At 37.7% G+C, this 21,055-nt stretch overlaps 1 protein-coding gene across 4 annotated transcripts in view; it reads left to right on the top strand.

Moving 5' to 3' along the window:
* Positions 1-19,509, top strand: part of CHRNA5 (cholinergic receptor nicotinic alpha 5 subunit) — a 44,439-nt gene extending 24,930 nt beyond the window's left edge. For 2 of the 4 annotated variants that reach the window (XM_079128895.1, XM_079128897.1), the window contains exons 2-6: positions 5,943-6,094; positions 11,338-11,382; positions 12,602-12,711; positions 14,491-15,322; positions 17,912-19,509. In XM_079128895.1, coding sequence (XP_078985021.1) covers positions 5,943-6,094; positions 11,338-11,382; positions 12,602-12,711; positions 14,491-15,322; positions 17,912-18,073 — 1,301 coding nt within the window. In that variant the 3' untranslated portion in view covers positions 18,074-19,509. The remainder of the gene's footprint in view (positions 1-5,942; positions 6,095-11,337; positions 11,383-12,601; positions 12,712-14,490; positions 15,323-17,911) is intronic. The other 2 variants (XM_079128898.1, XM_079128896.1) reach the window with 2 other exon arrangements.
* Positions 19,510-21,055: the final 1,546 nt, after the last annotated feature.

The raw sequence follows: 21,055 nt of genomic DNA, 5'->3' as shown, positions 1-21,055 counted from the left end.
AAATAATTAAAGGTATTATGTCCATCTACAACTAAAAAAAATTCTTGTTATTAATCCTTATTCATATAACTTTGCAAACTTCCACAATTTTCTTCAGGTATTTATAATATAGTGATTATAGATAAAGACTTACATAGAGAGATTTTAATCATTCATTGTTTTACAAATAGTATTATACTATTTTCTGTACCTTTTTCCTTTCTATTAGTACTCCATGAAAATCTCTAAGCCTTTTAAGTTTTTATTTGATGTTACTTTTTACAAACTTATTTTGTAGTTGTTAAAAGTTCAGATGCCCTTTTCCTGGGTGATGGTTTCAATTAAAGTATCTTTTTTAATTAAAAAAACTTTGTGTGTGTGTGCATTGCTGGGGATTGAACCCAGGGCCTTATGCTTGCTAGTGAGCACTCTACCACTGAGCTGTGCACCCAACCCTTAAAAAATATTCTTAGTTGTAGTTAAAAATATATAACAAATTTGTCATCTCAACTTTTTTTTTTTTCTCCTTTCCCCCAAGAGATACTGTGTCCCTATATTGCCCAGGCTGGCTCCAAAATCTTAGACCCAAGTGATCCTCTTCCCCTAGCCCTACAGATGTGTGCCATTATACCCGGCAACCATTTCTCAGTGTGCATTTGGGTATTGTTCAGTATACTCTCATTGCTGTGTATCAGATCCTCAGAACTTTTTCATCTTGTAAAACTGAAACCCTATACCCAATAAATAGTAACCTCATCCCCAGTCCCTGGGCCACATTCTACTTTTTCTATTAAGTAGACTACTTTAGATACTCATATAAGTAAAATCATGCAGTATTTGTCTTTTTGTAATTAACTTATTTACCTTGGTATAAGTCCTCGAGGTTTACCCATGTTATAGCATATATCAAAATTTCTTTCCTCTTTAAGGCTGAATAATATTCCATTGTGTATGTATATTCCAAATTTTATCTGCCATTCCTCTGTGAATAGACATTTAGGTTGCTTCCACCTTGTGGTGGTGTTTCCAGGTTTTTGCCACAATGTTGATTGCAGTGAACATTCTAGCGCATTTGTCCTTATATGCTTTCATTGCTCTGAGAGTCAGATATGGAGTTACTGGATATGGATCAGATGTGGATCAAGGGGGTATATATTTATTTTTGCAAGATTAAAATATTGAAAGATTACTTTTCAAAAACATAATAATATCCTGGCACAGTGGCACACACCTGTAATCCCAGTGATTTGGGAGGCTGAGGCATGAGGATTGCAAGTTCAAGTCCAGCCTCAGCAATTTAGCGAGACCCTATCTCCACATAAAATATTGGGGGGGGGGGGGATTGTCACTAGCAATTTGTATTTCTACCTTTGGTGTTTGACAGCAACAGAATTTGTCTTCATCTAATCTTTTGGACCATTGTCATCAAGGGGGTTGTTAGAGCCTTTTCCTAACAAAAGGAAGCCTCTTCCTGGGGAGAGGGCATGTCAATGATCAATCAATATGTTTCTCTATATTTTTTAAAAGTGGTTTTTAGTTGCCAATGGACCTTTATTTTATTTTTTTTTTAATGTGTGCCAAGAATCAAACCCAGTGCCTCACATATTCCAGGCAAGCCTCTACAACTGAGCCCCAACCCAGGCCCTCTCTACATCTCTACACTTAAAAAGTCCCTTATTTTCATTTTCTGTGACCTCAAGAGGCCTACTGAATAATGGGAAAGAGAACTAACCTGTGTTGCTATTATAGTTCTGTGACTACCTGGCATTTACCCTAAAACAGGGGGATCAGTTGATACAGGCCTTGTTGACAAATCTGACTTCAGCTGTATGGCTCTGGGCAAGAACTTCCTTCTCTTCACTTATCAAGGGTGTATGCATATTACCTGTTGATATTTTTCAAATGTGTAGTTGACATTTTTACTGCATGCCATATTTTATTAAAAAAAAGTTATTAAAGTATTTTAAGTTAAAAAAAAAAGTCATCAAAAATAGAACATTCCATGCTGGGCTCAGTGACACATGCCTGTGTCCCACTGACTCAAGAGGCTGAGGCAGGAGGAACTCCAGTTCAAAGCCAGCCTCAGCAACTTAGTGAGATCCTGAGCAACTCAGTGAGACCCTGTCTCTAAATAAAATACAAAATAGGGCTGGGGCTCAGTGGTTGAGTGCCCCTGAGTTCAATCCCCAGTACCCCCCCCCCCACCAAGGGAAAAAAAGACTATTCCTGGGGAAAGTATAAACACTTAAAAATGAGGAAAATAAATACAGTGGCATTGCATATTAGGTTTATGTATATTTGTCAATACAGGAAAACTGGTTGTGGCTCAGTGGTAGAGCACTTGCCTAGCACCATATACAAATAATTAATTAATTAATTAAAGGTATTGTGTCCATCTACAACTAAAAAAAAAAGAACAAATGAACTTTTAAAAATATAGGAAAACTTCTGAATTAACTGTTCAACTAAAGTTTTTCAAACTTTAAATGTTATCTGTACTCTTAAATTTTCTTAATTCTCACTTATTGCTGAATTGTACATATACTTCTCAGTCATAAAGATCTTTCCTTATTCTTTTCAACAGCTTTATTAATATGACTCACATGCCATATAATTCACCTATGAAAAGTGGAAAATTAAATGTTTTTTAGTATAGTCACAGAGATGTACAGCTATCACAATCAGTTTTTTAGAACATTTTTATTATCTCCTCCCAAACCATCCCCTCTCCAATCCTATGCAACCAATATTTTTCTTTTTTCAGTAATGGGGATTGAACCCATGCCTCATAGCAATGCTGAGCTACATCTCCAGCCACCCCAACTCCTTTCTTAGATTCGTGTTATGTTGTTCTGAGTCACCAGGATCACTGGTTTGTGCCATCATACCTGGTTACTTAGTCCTTTTTAAAAATCTGTGGTGCTAAGGATGGAACCCAGGGCTTTACATGTGCTAGGCAAGTGCTCTACCACTGAGTTACAACCCCAGCTCTTGATAATTTTATTTTAAAACAGGATCTTGCTAAATTGTCCAGACTTCTTTTTGCCATCCTCTTGCCTTAGGCTCCTGAATAATTGGGATTACAAGTGTGCCCCACCGCACCTGGCACTAATCTACTTTTTGTACCATTGTACCATTTTACTTTCTTACCAGCAGAGTGATAAGAGGGTCCAAATTTCTCTACATCCTCTCCAACATTTATTATATCTTTTTTGGTTATTGATATCCTAATGTGTATGAATCTTACTGTGATTTACATTTTCCTGATAGCAAAAGGTGTTAAACATTTTTTCATGTGTTTATTGCCATTGTTCTTTGAAAAAATGTCTTGTCAGACCTTTTGTCCATTTTAAAGTTGAGTTTTGATCACTGAGTTATTGATTGGGTTGTTGGGTCTTTTATCATTGATTTATGATAATTTTTTATCCTAAATACAAGTCTCTCATCAGATATGTAGTTTGCAAGTATTTCCTCCAGGTTTTCTCTTTTTTAAAACCAAGTAATTTCAAGTCAAAGAAGGGAAGGAAAACTAAAATGCATTAAGTAACTAGTATGACCAGATTTATACTTAGCTATAGTGATGTCCAAATGTAGAAATGATCCCTGAAATCCAGGGCATTGCTGTCTTTGGAGATACAAGACTTATATCATGCAAATAGTATACAGCAAATCGTACAAAATAGTATATAATGTGTTAAATAATATAACCATGGTCAAACATTGTGTGAAAAGTACATTCTAAGTAACCCAGGTTGAAAGTCACTGATTTAATGCATGAATTTTGAGTAGGATGCTCAAATGTTAATTATTCACAACATTTTTTTTCACACAGCTTTTTAAAAAGTATTCTCAGTTTGATTGAGTTTGTTTAGAATTTAATTTATATTTAGTATTGTAAATACCGTGTCACTCTTTCCTGCTGGACTGCAATGTGGATGCTGTTTTGTTTACCCGTGTGTTCGCAGCACCTGTCTGATTCCAGGTGTGTGTCCACAAAACGATGAATGAGTGAGCAAAGAGCAGTGTGGTGTAGAGCTCTCAGGATGTGGCACTAATTATGTTCTAGAAAACTGACTCAAGATGGACAGTGTGAACAAAATGTATCCCATTTGTTTACAATAAAAAAAAAGATGGGACGATGTTAGGGTGACAAGAGCAAGAGGCCTTAGGTGTCTTTCAGAACTCTGCCATTAATTAGCTCTGTAGCACTGACCCTTCTGGTCATATCCCGTTTGTGAAATGAGGGGAATACATTGTATTATCTCCTTTTTAACATTCCAAGCAGCATAAACTTAAAACATTTAGACCCACCTAAAAAGCATGACCATTAAGTAGAATTGAGTTCACCATCGAGGTTTTGTGCTGAAATACTGCTGACATTTGTACCTGCCATTTCCATAAAGTGTGCTAAGAAAATGGTATTCCTAGTATTGGATGTATTACAAAGATATTCACCAAGCAGTATCTTGAAAGTTAGGCAGAATGCTCGAATTTTATTATTTTGTTTACACCCTACCAAATCTATCTTTCAAACAAGATTTGAGATAGCAATTCAAGTAGTTTGTCCCCTCCACCCCAAGGCAAAAATGATCCATAGATGAAATTGAAAGATATTCTATTTATTTTTATCATTTAAACAACCTTAAATTTTTGGCATTTCAGAGATGATAAAGTCTTTAAAACAGGATTAAAAGAAGAAAAAAGGTTCAGTAGTGCTCTTTTAATGGAAGCTCTAAAATCAACGGCTGTTAAACATTAAGAATGACTCTCCAGTGTACAATATTCTAATTTAATCTAAATGGCAAATGCCGTGCTGCATTCCCTCATAAGGAGACATTTATGGGAGGAGTGACACAAACTGTGGGATTTATAGATGAAATCTTGCACTGCTCAAGGAAGCAGGACATAAATCCTGAGGCTGCTATATTACTGAAATAATGGGCATGAAGGAGAATCAGGAAATGGGTTTCTTTCAGCCAGTGTCAGCAGATAACTTTTTAACAGCTTCGTACAGAAAACATGGCCTACTGTTAAAAAGAGAATTCTGTCAAAGGGCTAGTTTTCTGTGAAACCATTTCGTTTCCATTGGAGAAGAATCATCTCTGGTAGCTACTATAATTCCTGTATGTGTACTTTGATAATAAATAAACAAGAGACTTTTTTTTAGCACCAGCAATTGAACCCAGGAGTGCTTTACCCCTGAGCCACATCCCCAGCCCTTTCTTTTTATATTTTATTTAGAGACAGGCTATCGCTGAGTGGCTTAGGGCCTTGCTGAATTGTTGAGGCTGGCTCTGATCCTTTTGCCTCAGCCTGCTGAGCTGCTGAGATTACAGGCAAGACCACTGTGCCGGCCCAGTGACATTTTTGTTTGAAGTAAATTTTTTTTCCTATTAGGTCCTAGAGTAATTTTATACAAATGTGTAGCAAAGATATGACAAATATAAATAATTCATTCAATATTTAAATATAAAATTATGCCACTAAAGCATGTTTGTTTTATATTTACACTTGATAAATAGACTTTGCTTCAGTGTATTTGTTTTCTAGGTATGGAATTTTATGCACAGCAATCCCTGTAGCTCTGATAATTGAAAAGCTTTTATTATGTATATTTCGTTTTGCTTTTTGTTTTTGTGGTGCTGTTGACTAAACCTAGGGCCTCTGCTTGCTAGGCAAGAGCTCCACTACTGAGCTACATTCCTGTTACCTGGTATTTAGATTTTAAATTATGCTCTATTGAGTATTGATTCTTAAAGAACTCAGCATATTTCCATAGTTAGTAATCTGATTTAACTAAGAATTATATCTGAGCCAGAATGACCCTTATTCGATCACAATTGTTTGTATTAATATTTCATTTAAAAGCTGCATTCATAATAGTTGGATCTTTAATAATGTTTAATTTCTTAAAATACAAGAGAAGCTAATATAATAATTTCTTAAAAATTTGTCATACACAGGATTATCTGAACTATCCTTTGTTGCAAAACATGAAGACAATTTGTTTAAGGATTTATTTCAAGACTATGAAAGATGGGTTCGTCCTGTGGAATACCTGAATGACAAAATAAAAATCAAGTTTGGCCTTGCAATATCTCAATTAGTGGATGTGGTAGGTGTGCATATTGTTACATATTTCTTTTCACACCAATTTCATGAGAGTCTGTTGTGTGCCTTTCCTCAAGGAACTCCTCAGGGAAAAATAAGTACTGTGCCACAGACACAATGTGTTTATATGATTTTGTATAGTTTAGAAATTGTTTTATCTCATTTGGTAATGATAATTGGTTTGTCTTCAACAAATGCAAAGATATTGAAACATTTTATATTGCAATTTCTCTTTAAATGTGTCAAACAGATCAAAAAATTTAAGAGGAACAGTTCAAGAATAGAATCATAGATTCTTAGGACCAAAAAATATCTCAAAAGGTCATTGTCTCAGTATCACACTAAAACATTATAGAGATTTTTTTCCATGTGACATTCACAAGAGAGAGTAAGTTTCTTTGATAACTTTTATTGTCAAGATATCCTTCCTATTTAAACTAAAAATGCACACTAATTTTTAAGGTAGTTTCTTCTTGTCCTGGTCATGTTAATCATTATTTCCCTGCCATGTTCCCAGAATAAGTCAACAAGTATTTATGTATATTCACATATGTATTTTAAAAAATAACATTTATAGGTGTGCCTTTATTTTCTGATTAGAGAAGTAATACATGCTTCCTGTAGAGTGTTTTTTTGTTTTGTCTTGTTTTTGATACTAGAGCTTGAACCTGGAGGCACTTTACCACTGAAAAGTGGTACCTCCTTCAGCCCTTTTGATTTCTATTTTGAGAATAGCTCTTGCTAAGTTGTGGAGACTCATCTCCAACTTGTGGTCCTCCTGCCTCACCCTCTCTAGTCGCTGGGCTTACAGCCACATATTCACTGCACCCACATTGTAGAGAATTTTGAAAGCCCAAAAAATACAAATGAAATACACTCTAATTCTACCACCCAAAGACAACTGTTAACAACCTGGTAGGTTGTTTTTGACAGGTTTTCTTTGTGTGTGTGACAAAATTGGAATATTTTAGATATGATTTTGATTACTGACTTTTTTCCTTACTATAATGGCTGCATGGGATTCCTTTTTAAAAATTCATTCTCCTATTGTTAGCAGATTATTGTTCAGTTTTCTTATTATCAATGACAATGATGATGTTTGTACACAAATATCTGAATTTCTCCTTTTCTTAAGAAAGGCGATTAGTCGAGGGTTGGAGGTGTAGCTCAGTGGTAGAGTGTTTCTCCAGCAAGGCCTTGTTTGATCCCCAGCATGATGATATATGTCACCTAATTGCTTCCAGAGAAATCAGTGAATACATATGGATTGTGTGCATGAACCTTTACTAGACAATATGGGGGAATATTAAATAAGGATAGCAAAGTAGGAAGTCAGATAAAGTGGGGATTGCTCTCAAATATCTTTCTTTCTGGTTGAGGCCATTGGCACATAAGTAGAGTCACTTCAGAACGCTGCAGTACTAAATCATGGTGCCATGAAGAGCTGGGACTTTAGATGTTTCATGTTGATTGAGTTATCAAAGAAGGCTGGATAGAGGAGGTGCCACTTGAGCTGGCCTTACAGGCATTGTAGAGTTTGACATGGCAGAGAGTAAAAGTATTTTAATAAAAAGGAATAATATAATCATAGCTTTGTCAGTGATATGGAGCCTTTTTGTGGAACTGTTTAGATTAGATTAATTTTGGGAGTCCTGCTACATAGGAATGGTCTGACTGAATGGCAGAGCAGGCAAGGAGTGATCCCTGCGTGCCACCTTGCCTTTGTTTCTGTCATTCCTTTTACTTGGTGATTTTTCCTTCTGGCACAAGCCATTTATTCCTCAAGGCCAAATTCATTGTCAGACCCTTTGTGAAATCTTCCCAGGCACCTGGGACAGTCTGGTCCTGTGTTCATACAGTCTCATACCTTTTAATCTAGCGCCCATTCTACTGCAAGGGGAGCTTTATTCTTGTGTTCATCCCAGGGCCCACTGCAGTGTCTGGCACTTGATAAATGCTGAGCGAGTGAGATTCAAGAGACACTTGACATGGCAAAAGCAGTTCTTTAGGAAGATCAGTGAGACAGTAATATACATTGTTTCAGAGAAGCTTGAGAGGCAAGTTCCATCACACAGAGGAAAGAACAGAACTTGACCATTGAATGTGGAAGGAGGTATCACTTTTTTTTTTTTTTTTTTTTTTGTACTGGGAATTGAACCCAGGGACATCCTCAGTCTTTTTTTGTATTTTATTTAGTGACAGGTTCTCACTGAGTTGCTCAGGGTCTAAGTTGCTGAGGCTGGCTTTGAACTCGAGTTCCTCCTGCCTCAGCATCCTGCACTGCTGGGATTGTAGGTTATACGCCACTGTGCCTGGCCAGGATCACATTTTGGGAAACCTAGGTGACTAGAGTAGAAGAGGAACAGAAACCTGAAATATTGTTATGGGAGTGGGGCAGAGGTGATGATGACTTTGTGATTCGAGGTGTTCATTCCAAAGAAAACATTCAGAAGTCAAGTCCGACTCTTATATGAGAGAAGAGGCTAAGGATGTCAATTTGGAATTGCTGGCTGCAGATGAGGGTTGAAAACTTTGATTAGTTTTTAACACTAGTGGGGAAAAGTAGGAATTTGATCCTTCAGGAACATTTGTAGAAAGTGGTAGAAATTAGTCACAGTGGCGCATGGCTGTAATTCCAGTGACTCGGGATGCTGAGGGAGGAGGATTGCAAGTTCAAGGCCAGCCTGGACAGCTTGGCAAGACCCTGTCTCAAAATAAAAAATAAAAAGAATTGGGGATGTAGCTCGTTAAGAACACCCCTGAGTTAAATTTCTAGTACTGCAAAGGGTTGGGGGGGCGGAGATAGAATAAAGAGTTAGCCCAATAGAGAAGCTGGAATGTCAGTGACTATAAGAGGGACTGGAGTCATGGAAGATGAAGGTCACTGGTCCTGGGGTTGAGAAAAGAAAGTTCACGGAATTGCTTCTAAGTGGTTTTATGATACTTTCATCATTGGGGTCTCTCAACTCTATAATCGTGCTGGTGGCTCTCCCTTGGACTTTCTGCAGATTTCTACCTTATTTCCTACATGTTCTCCTGCTCTTTTTTATTTACTTATTCATTTATTTAACTTATTTAATTTATTTTCTGGTACTAGAGATTGAACCCAGGGGTGCCTAACCACTGAGCCCCATCCCCAGACCTTTTATTTTATTTTGAAACAGTTTCTTGCTAATTTACTGAAGCTGGCTTTCACTTGGGGTCCTCCTGCTTCAACCTCCACAGTCACTGGGATTACAGAGTGTGCCACTGTGCCTGCTCCTGCTTTAAAAAAACAAAACAAAACTCCATGTTGATTTGTTTGTTTTAATTTTATATTTTTATGATTGGGTTAAAAAACCATTACCCCTTGAACTTCTACTATGCTTACATGTAGTTAAATCTTCTTAAATTATTTGTGTTTTTCTCCTGGGTATTATCCATACTTTCCCTCACTCAGTTTCATTTTGTTGCATCCTCCCTATGCAGAGCACATTATAGATGCTCAGGAGATAAATGCAGCTACATTAAATTAAGATGCATCTCCTATGGTAATGGGCTAGCTGACTCATCTTTGGGGCCAGTTGCAAACTTATGAATTATTATTTTTAATTTTTTTTTAGTTATAGATGGACACATTTATTTATTTTTATGTGGTGCTGAGGATTGAACCCAGAGCCTCACACATGCTAGGCAGGTGCTCTGTCGCTGAGCTACAACCCTAGCCCCTTAGGATTTTTTTTTTTTTTAATCTGCATTACTGGTAGTCAAAAATACTAAGGTTTGATTGGGTTCTAACCCATAGAACAACATATATGCTCACATTTCTAGAAAAAGGGTTCATCATTTTCAAAGGTGACTTACTGCCCTATAGCATCATAGGAATTATGTTTACTAGAACTTTCCTAAATACAAATACCTTTGTTTAGCACTTTCATGGAATAGACATGTTCTTATACTGGGATCAGCAGTTATTCTAGATGGTATATGACTTTGGGGTGGGCTGTAGAGCTGGTGGGATAGGATTCAGATTTAGGAGACTCAAATTTTAGAACTGACTGGTGTAATTTTAGATAAGTCACCTCACTGGGCCAGTTTTAATACCTGGAGAACAAAGGAAGGAATTATAATAGATGAGTTCTGTAGGTCTCTCCAGTTCTTTTTGTTGTTGTGTTGTGTTGTTTTGGATAGTGCTGAGGATCGAACTCAGGACCTTGTGCATGCCAGGCAAGTGCTGTATCTCTGAGCTACATCCCTAACCCTGAGCTCTTGTGTTTTAAGCAAAGAAAATTGCTCTTGGCAACTGCAGCTTAATGTGGATGGCCATGTTATATTTTCTAGCAATCATTTCCTCCAGTGTGTGGACCTTTGTCCCTAGGGTTGTGCTTCCCTCAAGTCTCCTGCTGTTGGGATAGAATAGGGAGTAGGTAATCTCCAGTTACCCAAGCTATTTACACTGTCTTCTCTCCCCAGCTGCCTCTCACTTCTGTGGGTCTCTTTGCTTAGCCTCATATCCTACACATAGTATACTAGTGGTTGGTGATTATGGTGAGTTTTTGCTTGTTCACTTGGCTCCATGAAATTTCAGTAAAACTTAGTGGGGGAAAATGTCACTTTAATTAGGCCTCGAAAATTTGGGAAAGGGCTGGCATAGCAAAGATATGACAACAGGAGAAATAAGTGACAAGTACTAAGGATTCCAGGTTCTCTAGAAAAGTAAGACCTAAAAGCTTTGTGAAATGCTAAAACCTCAGTATTTTTTCTACATAGCAGACCCACAGAGAAATTCAAATTCTTGCCTATAAGGCATAGTCCTTTGGCAATGCACAGAAATGCCATGTCTCACCAATCCTAAGATGCATGCTTTTCCATATTTTGCTACCTCTGAATTCAAGTTATGTCTTCTAATTAATGACAACTTACAATTAATTGACAGCTTTTTTTTCTTTCAGTGCTAAGCACATTGAATAATGCTGTGTATCTTAGATTCTGTCTTAAATTTGAGGAAATATAGTAGTTGATACCATAAATGTTGAATCTAAAATGCCAATGGTATGCTTTAGGGTAGTTTATCTGAAATATAGAGTATGTTGAAAGGAATAATGTGAAAGTAGGCTAGAAAAAAAAAAATCCTAATTTTCCAGAGAACCATATTGATGAGCAGAATGTCAGTTCTAGATGGAGGAATATTTATATAAAAACATACACTTATTCATTTAAAAATTGCTTCTATAATTGCAGTAACCTTATTTAAATTCTTATTCATAGGATGAGAAAAATCAGTTAATGACAACAAATGTCTGGTTGAAACAGGTAAGTAGAACATTCAAATGGGCACCCAGCTAGAGACTGGCACCACAATTACCATAGAACTTGTAGTACAAAAAGACATGAATGTGTGGTCTTGGTGAATTGGCCGAATACAGAAAGAGGACAGTAGATGAATTCTTGATTGAATCAGTTAATACGTTTTCAAGTGTCTTCTGTTTGTCAGGAACTATGCTGGGCACTGGGGAAACTTCAGTGAACCCAAAATCCCTGCCTTCAGGAACTTCATACTAGTGGGAGGGAAATGAACAATTTGCATAATACCTTAGAGGCCAATGAGCTTGGCGAACACATTGGGAAAGAGGGTAGGGAATGTTGGGGACTATGCTAATAAGCAGAATGTTCAGAAAAAATGTCACCTAGAAGGCAAAGTTTGAACAAAGACTTAGAGGAGAGGAAGAAAGCCTGTGGGTGCCTGGGAAGGAGCATTCCAGGTAGAGGGACCAGTAAGTGCAAAGGCTCTGAGGCTGGGGTGTGCCTCACTTAAGGAGTAGCAAGGCCAATGTGGCTGAAAGTGAGTGAGTCATGGTGAGGGGTAAGAAATGGGAGGCTAATGGAATAGTGACTCATAGCCCACTGCAGGGATGTTGGCTTTAACTCTGAGTGAGAGGGGAATGGGCAAGAATATAATAGGTTATTTTTATGTAGAGTCCCTTTTACATGAAAGTCCTCATTTTACTGGGCTACCATACAGATGCCCTCAATAGTTGCTGAGTGCTTCCCCTTGTTTATTCCATCATTCCTAATACTTATGCCTACTACCAACATCCCAAACCTGAAACTCCTAGAAGGCAGATGTGCCTTTCTTGGCATGTAACTCTTATCTTGATATGATCATAGTCCAGCCAAATTGAGTAACGATACAATTGGAAAAGAGAATGTTTCCTCTGAACCTTGGGGGCCCATGGCTTCAAGTCCTGGGCATGGTCAGTTGATGGGAGAAAAGGTGTTGCATGGAAGCATGAGTGCCAGCTTTGGTTGTCACCTGTGTCTCACAAGGACCATGAGCCATGAATCCATGGCTAGAGCCACTGCCTAGGGGTTGGGCTTTGGTGCCTTCATCAAAGAGGTGGAGTTGAGTTTTCTGTATTGGAGGTAGAGGTGATTTCATGTCTGAAATTTCAGGACTTGATAAAGAGTATAGTTTTCACTATTTTTGACTATTATTTTGATTTCAATTGAGGCAGATTTCTTTATTTTAAAGGAATGGACAGATGTAAAATTAAGATGGAACCCTGATGACTATGGTGGAATAAAAGTTATACGTGTCCCTTCAGACTCCCTCTGGACCCCAGACATCGTTTTGTTTGATAAGTAAGTTGTATTCCAAATACCATTTTATATTTTCAAAAGAAAACTTATTATTATCAGGCAGCAGTCATTTGTACCCTTTTTGAAAATTGTTTAGCTATAAATGACTTGATTTTATGTTCCTTTGTTTCTTAAACCTACTAAGAGGTTCTGTGGCTCCTCCTTTTCTTATGTATGTACTGTTTTTGATCATAAAAATGTTCTCTGATGTCTGAAATATGCAAAAGATTTGGGTAGTACAGGAAGGTGTAAAGAATGGGGGAAATTAGACACAACTGCTGTTACTGGCTTACACATATGGTGAACTTCCATGTGTCTGGAATGTGCTACTAATTGCTTTATGTAATTTGATTCTCACAATAACCTCATATGCTGGGTATGAGTACATCCATTTTTGAAAAGGAAACGGAGGCCTAGGGTAGTTATATCTTATCTAAGACCACATAGCTCTCATGTAGTGGGGTAGGGCTTCACACCAAAGCAGTGTGACAGTCCTATTTACCCTCCACATATTTGGCAGATTTCCAGATTTTGGGGTCTGTTTTTTAGTTGAGGTCATATATTATGTTCAAATGTGCATCCTGCTAATTTTGTTTAAATACTATATTGTCATTTTCCTGTGATAAGGATTTCCTGTGATATTGGATTAATTATTAACCCATCTTTATAGGCATCCTGCCTAGGTATGTTTAGAGGATTTTTTTTTTAATTTGGGGAAAGGAAAATTCTGGGTACCAGTTTCATTTTTCTAGGACCACTCTAGGGAAAATCCAGGAATTTGTGCTTATCCTAAAGTATTCTGTCTTATTTGTAAAAAGGCATTTGGCACAAGGACAGACCAAATGCTGTGTAAAAACAATCTTTTGAGGGTTGGAGTTGTAGCTCAGTGGTAGAGCACTTGCCCGGCATGTGTGAGGCACTGGGTTTGATTCTCAGCACCACTTAGAAATAAATCAATAAAATAAAGGTCTATTGTCAACTATATATAATTTTTTAAAAAATAGTATTTTGAAACTTTTTGCCTCCCTTTTTTTTCTTTCCACATTTTTTTAAATTGGTGCACCTCCATGTTTCTTGATATAGAAGGGTAAACAAGGTTGTAAGTTAATATGATGCAGCCTTCTGGAGCATAATTTTACTCTCAGTAAATGAAGACTTTTTAATACTAAACATAGATATATTACAGAGTACTGTGCAAAAGGTACCAGAATCTGAAGATAAACATCAGTTTTGAAAAAAATCATATGTTGGGGTGCAGCTTCCTGCTAGGCTTCTCCAGCATAGGAGTTTACTTGTGGGAGAGCCCGAGCAGCATGCTGTCTTCCAGTGGGAAGCCACTGGGGAGCCACTGCTGTGCCTAGCAGGAGCATTTTTTTCCCGGTACCATGGAAAGTGTCCAGTGTTCATGGTGGGGGAGGAAGAGCTCCATGTGGGGCGTTTAGGAATGTGGATTCAGGCTCTGGCTCTGTGTTTGCCCTGTGTATAAATAGCCTGATTTTATTTTATGTGTAAAATGAGGTTCTTTTCAACCACTAAAATTACAAAATGAAAAATAGAGATTTGTCAGTCCTGGAGAACATGTAAAAGTTCAGTTCCAGAAAGGTCAGATAATTAAGGAAGATCTCTAGAGCAAGGTCCACTATATGTAGCAGGTGTCTCTGAAAGGTGGTAATTTAAAAATATTTCACACTATCAGTTATGGCTTTCCTTTATTTTTGGCTTATAAAATGCATGATCTGGGTTGTATTTTCTGTTTTGTTACTGAACATGTTTGTATTTTAGTGCAGATGGACGTTTTGAAGGGGCCAGTACAAAAGCAGTCGTCAGGTACAATGGCACTGTCACCTGGACACAGCCGGCAAACTACAAAAGTTCCTGTACTATTGATGTCACATTTTTCCCGTTTGATCTCCAAAACTGTTCCATGAAATTTGGCTCTTGGACGTATGATGGATCTCAGGTTGATATAATCCTAGAGGACCAAGATGTAGACAGGACAGATTTTTTTGATAATGGAGAATGGGAGATTGTGAGTGCAGCGGGGAGCAAAGGAAACAGAACTGACAGCTGCTGCTGGTACCCTTACGTCACTTACTCCTTTGTAATTAAGCGACTACCTCTCTTTTACACCTTGTTCCTTATTATACCCTGTATCGGGCTCTCATTCCTGACGGTAGTTGTCTTCTATCTTCCTTCCAATGAAGGTGAAAAGATCAGTCTGTGCACTTCAGTCCTTGTCTCTCTGACTGTCTTCCTTCTGGTTATTGAAGAGATCATACCCTCATCTTCCAAAGTAATACCTCTGATTGGAGAGTACCTGGTGTTTACCATGATTTTTGTGACCCTATCAATTATGGTGACTGTCTTCGCCATCAACATTCACCATCGTTCTTCCTCAACACACAATGCTATGGCACCCTGGGTCCGCAAGATATTTCTTCACAAGCTTCCCAAACTGCTTTGCATGAGAAGTCATGTAGACAGGTATTTCACTCAAAGAGAGGAAACCGAGAGTGGTAGTGAACCAAAATCTTCTAGAAACACATTGGAAGCTGCCCTTGATTCTATTCGCTACATTACAAGACATGTCATGAAGGAGAATGATGTCCGTGAGGTCTGTGACATGTATTTATGAATGCAGTTCTGCTTCGATTCTCAGAAGGGACCATAATCATTCAGTATGACCATTAAGGCTAAGCATAGATTGAGGGATACTTTGTTATAAAAAAAAAAATCTTTACAGTCTGGGGGTGTAGCCCAGTGGTAGAGTGCTTACCTAGCACATAAGACCTTGGGTTTAATCCCCTGAACCCCAGTATGGCAAAAAACAAAAAGCAAAACAAAAAAATTAATGACTTGTTTCCATTAGACTCCCGCAAAATGGGGCATCTGTCTATCTATGGGGCACCTATACATCCCTCCATTTTCTGTAGCAGCATCCTGGGTGACTTAGAAGAAATTTTATTGGTATGCATTCAAAGGAATAGTAATCTTGACATTTTTTTTTTTACTTTAATGCAATATACTATCTTAATTTTATCTTTAGTAACTTTGTTTCTGAATTCAGTGGTAATCAGCAGGCACAATTGCATTAAAATTTATCAAAACTTTATTTTTTAAAGAATGAGCCTAATGTAGGCTCTTTATAAATACAGCCAAGATATTTTCCTAGAAAAAAATCTTTTTGTGGTTCATTTATAAGAGAATTTTAGTAAAGTTAAAGGAGTAAGGTGTTCTTGTTTGTTAGTTATTATAGCTTAAAGTGTTCATATGAAGCTCAGTAATAGTGCTTAATAATATGCTTAATTTGCTTAACACTTTTATTATAGAAAACAAGTTTCACTGGTTTGTTATTTAAGGTTAATTAATTAAAATATAAGAACTGAACATGTATACATTTTACCAATGTGGTAATATTGAACTGTTTTATTTTTTTCAAATTGTTTGAAATGTTCAATTGTGTCAGTTTTCCTCCATTTCTATTATATAATGTTTTAAAGCTATGACTATAGTGATATTTTCATAATGGAATTTACCTGGTCCCATGAAAATTATATAAATTTTAATTTCTAAGGCTTTTTTTTAACAAAGTTTTCTAGCAGGAGTAGGTAGGAGATGGAATGAATCTGATAAAATAAGAGCTAGCACCAGGGTGCACACCTGCAATCCCAGCTACTTAAGAGGCTGAAACAGGAGGATCATGAGTCAAGGCCAGCCTCAGCAACTTAGCGAGACACTGTCTCAAAGTAAAATATAAAAGGGCTGGGAATGTGGCTCAGTGGTAAAGCACCCCTGGGTTTAATCCCCAGTGTGGAGCTTGGGGGCAGGGGGGAAAAAGCTTCCTCCCAAAAGGGATACATTATACACAATTCTTTGTTTTGTGTTTTGAAACAGGGTCTTACCAGGTTGGCAGGCTAGCCTTGAATTCTTGGGCTCAAGAGATCTGCCTGCTTCAGCCTCCCTTGCAGCTGGGATTAGAAGCACATGCCATTGTGCCTGGCTTACTTATAATGAACTTTTTTTTTTTTTTTTTTTTTTTTGGTACAAGGGATTGAACCCAGGGGTGCTTAACCACTGAGCCACATCCCCAGCCCTTTTTTTAAAATATATTTTATTTAGAGACAGGGTCTCACTAAGTTGCTGAGGCTGGCTTTGAACTTACAACCCTCCTGCCTCAGCCTCCAAAGCTGCTGGGATTATAAAGTGCTCCACCGTGCCTGGTACTTATAATGAACTTTTAATGCTTGTGGATTTGTAAAGTTTCTATTTGGTGGTAGTATAATTAAATTAGTTTATAAGGTCTGAAGCTATCAGTGGAGTCTTGAAAAATGGATATTTTTTAGATAATGATTTGGACTGAGATAGAATTTAATAAATGTCTGCAAAGAATCATGCAAAACAGTAAGGACTTTACCACTAGGACCAGGAAATCAGTTTTATTTCCAGGACAAAACTTAGAAAAATAGTAGTGTGTTTAGAATCCCCTGAATTCTAAACTATCCCACAAGTAGGGGGCATTGTTTCTGTAAGGACCCTGTGCCTCATTGAAGTTCAGAGCAAGGGAAACTCCCTGGTCAAGAAAGTGGCCTGTTAGGAAAGAGAGCCTGTGTTACTCAGTGCCTGGCTCAGCTGACCCTTCCTCCAGGTTACTCCTAAAGGGTGTCCCTGCTGAAACTGGATCTAGAGCCATTAGATTAAAATAGTCCCTAGGAAATCCAAAAGTAAAATAAAGTAAGTGGTAGTGTTTGGGGGAGAAGAGTACTGCTTTCTAATATAGATTATTCTAAGCCAACTTTCAATCTGATGTAAAATTAACCTCAAGCTATTGTCTCTCAAAAAATTACACTACATTCTTGCAACTGCTAGGCAAGGCTAAGTTAATAGAAATAACTAAATATTAAAAATATGCTATTTTTTAGTTTATTAAAAAATATCCAAGTAGTACAGGCATTTTATTAAAAAAAAATCTTCAAACCTTGTAATATATTACAGGCTGATATGTAAAGGAACAAATTTTGTAGTATCTTTTCAAGCTTGAAGAGGCTGTATTTGTTACAGACCACAGGGTAACTCTGTCCCTAAACCCTGAGGTCACTTACTGTTTGGAGGAAGAAAGTGATTTGCCCTCTAATTCAATGTGTTATATCTTACATATGTACACTACTTTTATTTTAATGTGTTTTTATTTTTATTTTTGTAACAGGTTGTTGAAGATTGGAAATTCATAGCCCAGGTTCTTGACCGGATGTTTTTGTGGACTTTTCTTCTGGTTTCAATTGTTGGATCTCTGGGACTTTTTGTTCCTGTTATTTATGAATGGGCAAATATAATTGTTCCAATTCACATTGGAAATACAAATAAGTGAAACTTTCAAGGGTTTGAACTTAGTTAAAAAATATACATCTCTCATGGCATGTCTACGCTTAGGCAAACATAAAGTTGTGTTTAAAATCTGATGCAAGCTGTAACAGATTAATAGTGGCTAACATTGGTTTTCCTAATAGATTGTTCATTAGAACATCTACCTGCATGTCTGAAGTAATAACTAAAAATAGCAGCAAAATATTATCCAAACTGTACTAGTGAAAATCTAATGTTTTTATAGTTTGTAATCAACAGTGAAGCTCATCTTTTGGGGTTTTGTTTGTTTGTTTTTTGGTACTGGAGATTGAACCAAGACCTGGTGCATGCTAGGCAAAGTGCTCTACCCTCTGAGCCATACCTCCAGCCCAAGCTCATCTTTTGAGTGCTGGAAAATTCTAGTTCTGTTTGAAGACAGATTTTAAAACTTTTTCAGGAGTTGTTAAAAGTATACATTTTTCGCTTTTTTGAGATGGGATCTTGATAAAGTGTCCAGACTGGTCCCAAACTCTTGGGCTCAAGTGATTCTCCTGCCCTTAGCCTCCTGAGTAGCTAGAACTATAGGTGTGTGCCACTATGCCTGGCTAAGGGATACATTTGAAAATTCTTTGTCCTATAGTCAATACATAACAACTAATCTTCAGTGTATTCTACTGCTCTAGTAAGTAAGCTGATTACTCAGTATAGTAGTGACAAAATGATGCTGCTGTTTTATAGCCAACATTTTTAGTAAATGAAAAATGGGGATTGGACACTCCTTTAAGTCTTTATTCTTTCGATGCTTAAACCAAGTAATCATTTTATTAACTATCTTTATAGCTTTCCTTCCATTGTAAAAATCACATAACAGACAATTCTTGTTAACGTGCAGGAGCATGTCCTTAACATTAATTTCAATCCCCTTGTACGCATTCCCCACAATTAATAGAGTCATCTAAACTAGGCTAGCATCTCTTTATCCTTGATCTCAGAAGAGTCCACTGCAATTACATGAATCCCATTTTAAAAGCATGTCTATGTCTAGAACATTTTGTGAGAATACCATCTAAGCTTAAAGATGGTATTCTAGTTTGGTATAAGCATATCAATACATAACTAATATTTGCCCTCTCTTTCATTCCAATAATTACAATAATAGAATATTTGAGTTGCAGGATGTTTAGATGTAATCTAGTCTTAGCCTTTTACTAGTACAGTATATATCAGTAAGTACAGTATAACGCATCATCTCCAAATGTCCCTGATTCACCTAGGACCAGGAAGAAAACACTGATAGAAACCTTGCATTAAACTTCAAATTCTTGGCTGTCGAGATAGTAAATAAATATAAATTATTTATTTATAGTAAGTAATCCATCTAAGTTCAAGTTTACATGTTATGGAGGGAAGGGAGGACCCTATCTAATTTGCATTTTGATTGTTGGCAAGTTTTTTTTTTTTTTTTTTGTATCGGGAATTAAACTCAGAGGCACTAAACCACTAAGCCACATCCCCAACCCCTCTTTGTATTTTATTTAGAGACGGGGTCTCACTCATTTGCTTATTAGCACCTTGCTAAGTTGCTGAGGCTGACTGAACTCGTGATCCTCCTGCCTCAGCCTCCTGAGCTGCTGGGATTACAGGTGTGTGCCACCGTGACCGGCATAGGCAACTGTTTAATGCCACTTAATGAATGAACGTCTGTGCTATAGTTTGGGTAAGTGTCCCTAAAGGCCCATGTGTTGAAGGCTTGGTTGTCAGCCTGTGGTGTCATTGGTCAGTTAGTAGGAGGCAGGGCCTAGTAGAAGGAAGTTAGGTCATTAGAGGTAAGGAAACACTGGGATACCAGCCCCTTCCCACCGCCACCACCCACCTCTCTGCTTCTTGGTCACCATGAGATAGTTTTGTTCTACTGCATGCTTCACACCATGATGTGCTCCTTGCTACAGGCCGCAGAACAGCATGACAGCTGACCACGGACTGAAACTTCTGAAACCATGAGCCCAAATAAATCTTTCTTTCTCTAAGTTGAGTATCTCAGGTGTTTTGTCAGTGACAGAAAGATAATACAGAAAATGGGTATCAAGAAATCGAGGGGCTGGAGATATAGCTCAGTTGGGAAAGTGCCTGCCTCACAAGCACAAGGCCCTGGGTTCAATCCCCAGCACCACAAAAACAATCAAAAAAACATAACGGCTTTAGGGCTGGGGTTGTAGCTCAGTGGTAGAGCGCTTGCCTAGCATGTGTGAGGCACTGGGTTCAATTCTCAGCACCACACATAAAAAAAAATAAAGGTCCACTGACAACTAAAAAAAAAAAAGTATTAAAAAAAATGTCATCACCAGGTACAGTGATGCTTGCCTATTATCCCAGCAGCTCAGGAGGCTGAAGCAGGAGGATTTCAAGTTCAAAGCCAGCCTCAGCAATGGTGAAGTGCTAAGCAACTCAGTGAGACCCTGTCTGTAAATAAAATAGAAAAATAGGGCTGGGGATGTGGTTTAATGATCAAGTAAGTGCCCCAGAGTTCATTCCCCAGCACCTACCCATCCCCCAAAAAGAAAAAGAAATCAAGTCATTGGCCAGGCATGGAGGTGCACGCCTATAATCCCAGTGGCTCAGGATGCTGAGGTAGGAGGAGCACAGGTTCAAAGCCAGCCTCAGCAATTTAGCTGTAAGCAACCTAGTGAGACCCTGTCTCAAAATAAAAAAGGCTGGGGATGTGGCTAAGTGGTTTGGCACCCTTGGGTTCAATTCCTGGTACCAAAAAAAAAAAAAAAGTCACTGCTGTGATTCAGAAGCATTTGAAATAGATTTGTGGGTGGAATTTGGAGAAGTCTGGATAAGTAGGTTAGAGAAAGCCTAGAATGCTATAACCAGAGATTAATAGATGTTTCTGGTGAAGTCTCAGAAGACCAGAATGCTCACAGAAATGTGGACAGTATTTGCTTACAGGGGTTCAGATGGAAATAAGGACTCTACTTGGAATTGGATTTGGAGGCCACTCATG

Source organism: Sciurus vulgaris (assembly GCF_902686455.1).
Source record: "Sciurus vulgaris genome assembly, chromosome: 2".
NCBI classification, from domain to species: domain Eukaryota; kingdom Metazoa; phylum Chordata; class Mammalia; order Rodentia; family Sciuridae; genus Sciurus; species Sciurus vulgaris.
This window is presented reverse-complemented; position numbering and strand designations above follow the sequence as displayed.